The sequence below is a fragment of the Mus pahari genome, chromosome 9 (assembly GCF_900095145.1).
Source record: "Mus pahari chromosome 9, PAHARI_EIJ_v1.1, whole genome shotgun sequence".
Classification (NCBI taxonomy): Eukaryota; Metazoa; Chordata; class Mammalia; order Rodentia; family Muridae; genus Mus; species Mus pahari.
In genome coordinates, this window is record NC_034598.1 from 60,005,589 (window position 1) to 60,014,936 (window position 9,348).

At 46.5% G+C, this 9,348-nt stretch overlaps 1 protein-coding gene across 1 annotated transcript in view; it reads left to right on the forward strand.

Moving 5' to 3' along the window:
• Positions 1-1,173: 1,173 nt before the first annotated feature.
• Positions 1,174-9,348, forward strand: part of Kcnmb4 (potassium calcium-activated channel subfamily M regulatory beta subunit 4) — a 60,189-nt gene continuing 52,014 nt past the window's right edge. Inside the window, exon 1 of the mRNA XM_021205344.1 lies at positions 1,174-1,658. Coding sequence (XP_021061003.1) covers positions 1,323-1,658 — 336 coding nt within the window. The 5' untranslated portion in view covers positions 1,174-1,322. The remainder of the gene's footprint in view (positions 1,659-9,348) is intronic.

Genomic DNA, 9,348 nt, shown 5'->3' on the forward strand with positions numbered 1-9,348 from the left:
AAGAAGAAGAAGAAGAAGAAGAAGAAGAAGAAGAAGAAGAAGAAGAAGAAGAAGAAGAAGAAGAAGAAGAAGAAGAAGAAAGAAAGAAACAACTTTATTCTTCCAAACGCAGCTCTAAACAGTTCTCAAGTTTGGTTTTATGATCTTAAAAAAATGTAGGTAAAAAGCAAATTTAAACTTACAAAAGAAAAGTCGAGAGAATAGAGGCTGAAGATGTACATGAACAGGGTGGAGTTCCAAAGTGTCTGCAAGCCATGGTCGCCTTGCACAGAGATCCAGAAAATGCTCACCTGCAAATCTCAGGGCTGGCTAAGGGTGGCAATATTCCTAAAGAGAGCAACAAGAGTCTGCTCTCCACAGCCCGAGGCCAGGAAAGCGGCATCACCTTTCAGGCTGCAAGCCTCTGCCACCTGTTTGCGTCCACCCCCAAGGGGTCGTTCCCGCTGCCTGGCACCTGTTTTTCCGGGAAAGTCCACCAACGTTCAAGGCTCCAATCGTGTTAGCCTGCACCGGCCCGGTGGCGGCGTGGGATCCGCGGGGACCTCCGGCTCCCGGCCGCTCGCCTGTGGGCATTCCCCCTGCATCCGCGCAGGTGCCCTCTGTCGCTCGCCGCCACCCGAGCTCGCTTTGCCGGTGCGCCTGCTGCCCCGCAACTCCCCGGATCGGAGTTTTAAGATTCCCGCTTCGCACGCTCACGCCATCCTCCCCCCCACCCCACTTAAAAAGATTTTTTTTTTCCCTCTTTTAACTTTCTCCCCAGCCACGCTCCCTCGGTGGTGCTAAGCGTTCGCCGCGGCCGTCTCCGCCATCTCTCCAGGTTGCATCGGGCGAGGATTCCGAGAGCAGCTCACGGCGCCCCGGGTGCTCGCCCACGGGAGCTGCGGGGCGGGGCGGGGCGGCGGCGCCCAGGGCGGGGAGGAGCAGCCTCGCTCACCGCGGAGCCGGGGCTCAGCAGCCCAGCCGCTCCCAGCGTCGGGGCGCCGGGCGCTCGGCCGCGGCGATGGCAGGCGGGCGGCGCGCGCGGGGAGGCGGGCGCGGGGCGCGGAGCGCGCGGGGGCGGGGGCGGGCTCGGGGAGCCCCGGGGTGCCGGACGCTGTGAGGCGGCGGTGGCACCGGGGAGCCCGGCCTCGGGCAGCGCCGTCGCCGCCGCCGGGGGCGTCGCCGGCCTCGGCCCCTTTGTTCTTGCGCGCGCCCCCTCGCCGCCCACTCCCCTGCTGTCGCGCGGCGGCGGCGGCGGCGGCTCCTCCCGCCCGAGGCGGTTGAGCTCGGCGCCGGGGGCGGGAGGGGGCGGGGAGCGCGCCAGCCGTGGAGAGTGGGGGGCGATGGCGAAGCTCAGGGTGTCTTACGAGTACACGGAAGCCGAAGACAAGAGCATCCGGCTCGGCTTGTTCCTCATCGTCTCCGGCATCCTGTCGCTCTTCATCTTCGGCTTCTGCTGGCTCAGTCCCGCCTTGCAGGATCTGCAAGCCACGGCGGCCAACTGCACGGTGCTGTCGGTGCAGCAGATCGGCGAGGTGTTCGAGTGCACCTTCACCTGTGGCACCGACTGCAGGGGCACCTCGCAGTATCCCTGCGTCCAGGTGTACGTGAACAACTCCGAGTCCAACTCCAGGGCGCTGCTACACAGCGACCAGCACCAGCTCCTGACCAACCCCAAGGTAAGCACGCGGGAGCTCCCGCCTAACAGTGCAGGTTCGGGGCCAACGTCCCGGTTAGACCCCAGGGGAAGAATCGAGTGCACTGTCCTCGCTCGGAGTTGATGCGAGGGAGGCATGAGGTGCATGCACGCATCCCTGGAGCCCAGGGCTCCAGACCTCAAGGCGTGTTTGCCCCTGAGGGCGGTGGTACCCGAGTCTCTCAGCAAACAGATCTTTTCTGTTCTTGGATTTTTTGAGCTCCAGACAACCCCAGATCCAGCGCCCGCGGGAAGGGGTTGCCTAAACTCAATGAGCAAAGAAAGTTAACTTTTCCTTCCAACATAGCCATGGGATAGTCCAGGACCCAGGTACTCCAGTATATGGCCAACAGCTGCCTGAGCATCAATGGGTCTCAAGAACTCCCAAAGACGTGACCTTCTTTGAGAGGTTAAAGGGGTCTCTTCGCTCCTGGAAAGTCCCTTAAAAGACTTTTGAATTTTAGTTCTAAACTGAGGTTTTTAGCTCTAAGGTCTAAAGATGGACTTGGGATGGTGAGGGTGGGGTCAACAGCCCTCAGGAGGAATCCAAGAAGAAATTCTGATTAGGTCCGGGTGCTGGTGCTGGTGGCAGAGGCTAGTGGGTCCTAACCACTCTGAATGTTTGGGGACAATGAGAAACTGTAACTAAGGAATAAGTAGGAGAACAGCTTACCGAAAATAGAAAGCCCTTGATGACATACACCAAGCAGCGGCTTCCTGACAACTTCTTTTGTTGTTACAGGGGAGAAGGAAAAAAAAAAGAGGGAAAAAAATAGATAAAACCTGGTTAGGACTTTCTAGCCTCTGGAGAGCAGAGAGGGAGACTCAGAAAACTTCCCCGGGGTAGGAAAGCTTACAGAAAGCTGTGAACTAATTGAGCCTTGCAGTGCGCCTGCTCCTGCAGGAGGGTCCCTTGAGGCCTTTGGTCCTCTCTGCTGCCAGGTGAAGGTGTGTATATATATTCAAGTTACTGAGTCCTTCCTTGTACTTCCTGGGGGCTGTGCTGGAAGACGAGCAGAAATCATTCCAAAGAAAATGAGTCCTGTGTGCGCAGGAACACGTTCTCTTAAATGTGACCTGATAGATTAATCTCAGTTCGTTATTTTAAACAAGATCACTACCGCTGTGCAGAGAAACTCAGGCGTAACTCACTTACTTGGAAAGTTAGAAGAGACTAGTCTTTGAAAATATGACGGACTCCTCACGGGAAAAGTCTCCCGCTAATGCACGGAGGCTCGTTTGCTTTAAAAAAAAAAAAAAAAATGGAGCTAATCCAAGGACAGTGAATGTAGAAGTGAACACTTGGAATCCAGTCTCTAAGGACCAAGGTCTTGCCGAAGTGATCGGTCTCAAAAACAGATGTCTGTTAATCTGTGTAATGCTTGGGAATTTAAAAAGAGGTCTCGTGGCTTTAAGAAAGCATTTTAAAAATCAGAATTAAATGAAAACTATCTAAGAAAGGTGTCAGGTAGTAACAGTGATTTGGAAGGTGCTCTGTAGTTTGTCATATAGGTGTAGGCATAGTTGGTGAGACACTGCTAATTATTTTTTGAGATAGTCGTTTAATCAAATATGTGTGTGTGTGTGTGTGTGTGTGTGTGTGTGTGCATATACATTCATACAAGGTAAATTCTAACTTGTTTGGTCAATATCTAATTTTGGCATAGACAAGTTAGGATTTACCTCAGAAGACAACCAAAGTTTCCAGGCAGTTTTGCAGGATTCTGGCAACAGAGATAAGTTGGAATCATTAGGACATTGATTCTTAAATCACTTGGAAGCGGTCACAATGTTTTATGTAATATTAAAATTTTTCTCTCTCTCTCATTCACTCTCTTCACTTGCAAATAATCTCATTCCCCCCCCCCATGCCAGTTAAGAACTTGGCAATAGTTGCTTTGAAGAAGTATCAAAAAAAAAAAAAATCAAAATGGTCAGAACTGGAAAAAAATGACATCTTTAATGGTCCGGAAGGGTGATGAATGACCTTTCCATAAATTTATGCAAAATTTCCTCTGCCAAATACACATCTCTTTGTCCACATTGTGATGTATTGTAGTATTTATAGAACAAACATCACTTTTTTTTTTTCCAATTAGGTGTTCAATTTGGAAATTTTTGTAAGCACTTTAGTAATGGAAAAATCTCAGTGCGCCTGAAACATCATGTTAGGGTCAGACGCATAAGAAGATTGAATTTCTGTGGCGTCCTTGCGCCTAGACAGTCCCACTGCCCAGTCCTATTGCATATTGACTACGCAGAACGATGCCCTCCCTTACTTACTTTTAATTTTCCAATCTGTTCTTTTCGTCTTCCATCTGCTTCTCACATTCTTTCCAAACCCAGTCATCCCAAGAAACTGTTAGGGAACCATCTCTCACCTACAAAGAGCAAGTACCTTCTCCTGGCCTTTGCTCTAAGTATTACAGCTCAAGGCTGGGAGGGACAGATGGTCCAAATGTGCGGCTGGTTGAGCTGCTGACTGTGAGGAAAGTGCTGGCCTTCCCCTAACATGCCTTTAGAGTATCTTTACATCCTGCTCGGTTTCTTTACATTTTTCATCAGATCCTTGTCATCTCAGGGAATCACTGTGTTTCATGGCACAGTATTCGGATCACGCAGGGACTTGATAAGGAAGCTGATGGATCACCCATAGCCCAGTCTACGTTCCGGTGTTAGCTTCCTCTTGCTGCCGCTGCCCCAGCATTGCACCGCCTTTGTGACTCAGACTTGTGGGTGCTGAGTGTTCTGGTCCTCAGCTACGCTGTGGGATTACTTAAGAACCTTGGAGATCACCTTCTCGGGCTTCGGTTCAGTTTTCAGGCACATGGATGTGGTCATGGAGGGGAGCCTGAGTGTCGTAGTTTTCAAAGTCGTGCAGGTGATTCTAATGCGTATCCAAGAGATGAGGATTAGTGTCTTGGAAAATGTGCTTCTCTGTTGTGCAAGGACAACCACCAGGCTTCAAAATGAATTCACCGTGATTAATGCTCATGTTTTCAACATAAAAGATGTAGGCGCCGCTGGGTAGAGAAGGTTCAGTGGGGACTCAGAGGAACTCTGAAGAGAAGGAAGAGAATCATTTAAAATTGGTGCAGGAAGCTCATTTAGAGTTGATTAGTCTAAACGAAAAGAAGGTGCACTGTTGCAAACACTCGCTTTTGTTGTTACCTACTTTGGATGGCAAAGAAGAGATGAATTTAGGAGCTGCCTTCTGCTGTGTGCTGCAAGAGTGGGTGATTAGAGGCAGGAGCCATGTTTAAGTTTTTGTTTGGAAGGGTTTCCCCCCCCCCTTTTTTGATTAAAAACAACAACAAAAAAAAAAACAAAACAAAAACAGCCACTAAAAGCAAAATAAAGAATAAAGAATAGGTTTGTTAAACCAATTCTTTTGACACTGAAGACTAAGGAAAACTTCAACAGGGACAGAGGAAGGCTTTTGGCTTGAAGAGCATCCAGGAAGGGCGGCATGGCTGCCAGTCACCTTAGCGAAAGGCCTTCAGACCCACACGCACCGGCCCTGTCCTTGTACGTATAAGGGCGGCATGGCTTTGACCTGTGTGTCCACCTTGATGCGCTTCGTGCTCCAGGGAGAAAGCCATCAGACCAGGGCCGCATCATGAAAAGATATTGGAGCTGTGGCAACATCGCTAGCCTTTATTTGTCTGCAAAGAAGTAAGTGGCAAGATTCGGCTGAAGGGACCCTGATATTGCGGCCTCTTGTGAGGCTATGCCAGTGCCTGGCAAACACCGAAGTGGATGCTCACAGCCAGCTATTGGATGGAACACAGGGCCCCCAATGGAGGAGCTAGAGAAAGTACCCAAGGACCTGAAGGGGGCTGCAACCCTGTAGGTGGAACAACAATATGAACTAACCAGTATCCCCTGAGCTCGTGTCTCTAGCTGCATATGTAGCAGAAGATGGCCTAATTGGGCCATCACTGGGAAGAGAGGCCCCTTGGTCTTGCAAACTTTATATGACCCAGCACAAGGGAAGGCCTCGGCCAAGTAGTGGGAGTGGGTGGGTAGGGGACCAGGGGCGGGGGGGAGTATAGGGAACTTTCGGGATAGCATTTGAAATGTAAATGAAGAAAATTTAAAAAAATTGTGAAAAAAAAGAAGTAAGTGGCTTCCTTTGGATTTCCTTCCCTTTGATAATGTTATTAAATCATATATATGTAATATTAATTATATGTAATTATATAGAGATGTTAGATAGAAGATAGACAGACAGGTAGGTAGGTAGGTAGATGATAGATAGATAATAAGTAGATGATAGATAGATAGATGATAGGCAGGTAGATAGATGATAGGTAGATAATTGATAGATGATAGATAGATAGATAGATAGATAGATAGATAATAGATAGGTAGATAGATAGAGTCATTTGAGCTTCTGGTTTCTCAGAACTCATTGTGGCTGAAGAACAGGGCAAAACCCTTATGAGACCTGTAAAGCTAAGCTTGTTCATTTAGCAGTTCATCTGTGCTGTGGGTTCCAGACCAGACCACATCAAAGTTCCTGCCCTCACTGAGCTGGTGTCTTGGTGCAGGAAACAGGCATTAGTCAATTTATAATAGAATTTCATGTAGTGATAGATATGTAAAAGTTCTAGCGTGGGTTCGGGGGTTGGGGAGCACAGCTAGTGACAGGGGAGAGCCGAAACTGCCCTTGTTACACACAGGATGCTCACGGCAAGTGGGTCTGATGAAATGGCCATTGCAGAAGGCAGCAGCTGCACCAGGTACCCAGAGACTGAAAGGACAGAGAGAAACAAGGCCCTTGGCTCTCTGGGGAAGGCATCTCCACATGCTGAATGGGTAGTAGGTGCAGAACCCTGGGATGAGTGGCCACTGGGTCTGTTTGAGGAACAATGGGTTCAGCAGAGGGATCGAACCTCGGAGAGCCAGCATGGAGCAGAGGGAGGTTGCGTTGGAGTCATGGAGAGCTAGGGCATTTGGTTTTATTCTAAGTAAACACGACGGGAAAGTAAATCCCCAACACTGAGCGCAGCTCAAATAGAGTCACATTACTTTCAAAGGTCTGAGCTATTCCCCTGGCTGCTGAAAACAGTGTGTGTCTGCATGCGTGCACTTGTACACACATGCTCACTTGAACAGTGAGAAGTGGACACAGGAGCTGGAAGAACGAGAAGGGGCAAGAGAGAGTGGTGGCCGGGGTCGGTGGGTGCCTGCGACTAGATTTATCCTTGAACTGGATATGAAGAATGAAGGCAAGAATCGAAAATGGCGTCAGAGTATTTGGCGAGCACATCTGGGCAAGCAGGGGAAGCCTTTACAGGAGATGGGGGATATGGAAGGGTTGATGTGGATGAAAACCAGGGTTTTTTTTGTTTTGTTTTATGACTGTGTTCTATGTGTCCTCCGCTGGGCAGAAACTCATAGATTCATCTTCATTTGTGTACCTGTTGGACCCATTTGAAATACAGTAAGGGAAATGGATTCTCGCCTAACTCCAGAAAGGACTGAAGCTTGGCTGGAGTGCAGATGTTTTATCCCGCTAGACCTTCTGACATCCAGACTCTTCCTCAAAAAATGACTTATTAGTATTTTATGTGTCTTGGTGTTTTTCCTATATGTGTGTCTGTGTACCATGGAGGCCAGAGGAGGGCATCAGATCCCCTCCCCCCACTTCCTGCACCCCGGGACCTGGAGTTACAATTGTGAGCCACACTGCGTGTTCTGGGAACTGAACCCAGAGCCTCTGGAACAGCAGCCAGTGCTCTCAACTGCTAAACCATCCCTCTCCACCCTCTTAATGATAGTAACAGGTGTGCTTTTTGTTGTTGTTGCTTGGTTGGTTGGCTAGTTTGGTTTGGTCTGGTTTGACTTGGTTTGGTTTGGTTTGGTTTGGTTTGGTTTGGTGTTTAGTTTGGCTTGGTTTGGTTTGGTTTGGTTTGGTCACTAAGTTTGTGTCTCAGCAGCAGAACACATCCAGAAGCCAAGGAATGCTTTTTGAGCGGGCAGCTAGTATGGTCAGGCATTCCAGAGCGCACCAGAAATGGTGGTGAGCACTTGGGATTCTAATGCCGGGGTTACTGAGGCTGAGGCAGGAGGATGACAGGTTTGAGGCCAGCCTGAGCAACATAGCAAGATACTGTCTCAAACAAAGTAATATATTGATTGTTCTCTTTTTATATTGAGATGTGGTTTCACCATGTAACTCTAGCTGGCCTAGAACCTACTGCTATATAGTCCAAGCTGGTTTCAAATCAGAGGTCCTTCAGCCTCCACCTTTCAATTGCTGGAATTAAAAGCGTGCACGGCCACACACTTTGGAGGCCATCTAATATGTGTACTCAAGGTTGGTTTTTTTATGCTGTATCTCTAATCTCCACCTGTGGATACTATTTATAGAAATCTCAATTACAAAGATTTCCCCCCCCAAGGTCATATATTAAAAAATAATCAGGAACTAAAATTCAGGAGTTTTGTGATGTTACTTTTAATTTGCAATTTGAGGAAAATGCATTTTTTTCCCAGATAGGATTTTTTTCTTAATTTTTTTATTATTTAAATGCATTTTATACATCAAGCATATTAATAATACTGAGTATTTTGAGAAGCAAATAATACATAAAATTTGTTCAACTTTTATATTCATATCCTTTCATACCCTAAAAATATCATTAATGAATATTTAATACTATACATAACTGAGGATTCTATATCTAATGTCGAATACTAAATTGTTTCAAAACATGCAAACTATTCTTTGGGAATTAAGCATAGTAAAAGAGCATAAGATATTAAAAATGAATTGTTAAGAAATATGTTCAAAAGCCCTTATATGATAACACCTGACATAGTCAGAGAGTATTTAAAATATATATTATGTATCTGTGTACATTGTCTAACTGTACATTTATTTAAGAAAGATTATCAGTGTTTCTAGGAGAGAATTTTTTTTAAGATTTACTTATTTATTATATGTAAGTACACTGTAGCTGTCTTCAGACACACCAGAAGAGGGCACCAGATCTCATTACTGATGGTTGTGAGCCACCATGTGGTTGCTGGGATTTGAACTCAGGATCTTTGGAAGAGCAGTCAGTGCTCTTAACTACTGAGCCATCTCTCCAGCCCCAAGAGAAATTATTTTATCAGTAAGTATATTTTTAAAATTTCAAAATAGCAAAAACTCTTTGAAGTTAAACATTAAGAAAATTCTCATTTTGAGCGCAGTGAGAAAAATTAATAATATTTCCATGTTTGTAGGACATGATTTTAATATTTCTAACTGTAAATATTCAATAAGCAGAATCATTATTTTAAGATATATTTTGTTGTTATTGCTCCCCTTTAATTACTGATTTTATTAATTTGGATACTGTCTCTGTGCCCTCTGGTTAGTCTGGCTAAGGGTTTATCTATCTTGTTGATTTTCTCAAAGAACCAGCTCCTATTTTTTTCTTTTTTTTGATTCTTTGCATAGTTCTTTTTGTTTCTATTTGGTTTGATTATTTCCTGCTGTCTACTCCTCTTGGGTGAATTTGCTTCCTTTTGTTCTAGAGCTTTCAGGTGTGCTGTCAAGCTGCTAGTGTATGCTCTCTCCAGTTTCTTTTTAGAGGAACTCTAAAAAGTGCCTCTTACCACTGCTTTCATTGTGTCCCACACGTTTTGGTATGATGTGTCTTCATTTTCATTAAATT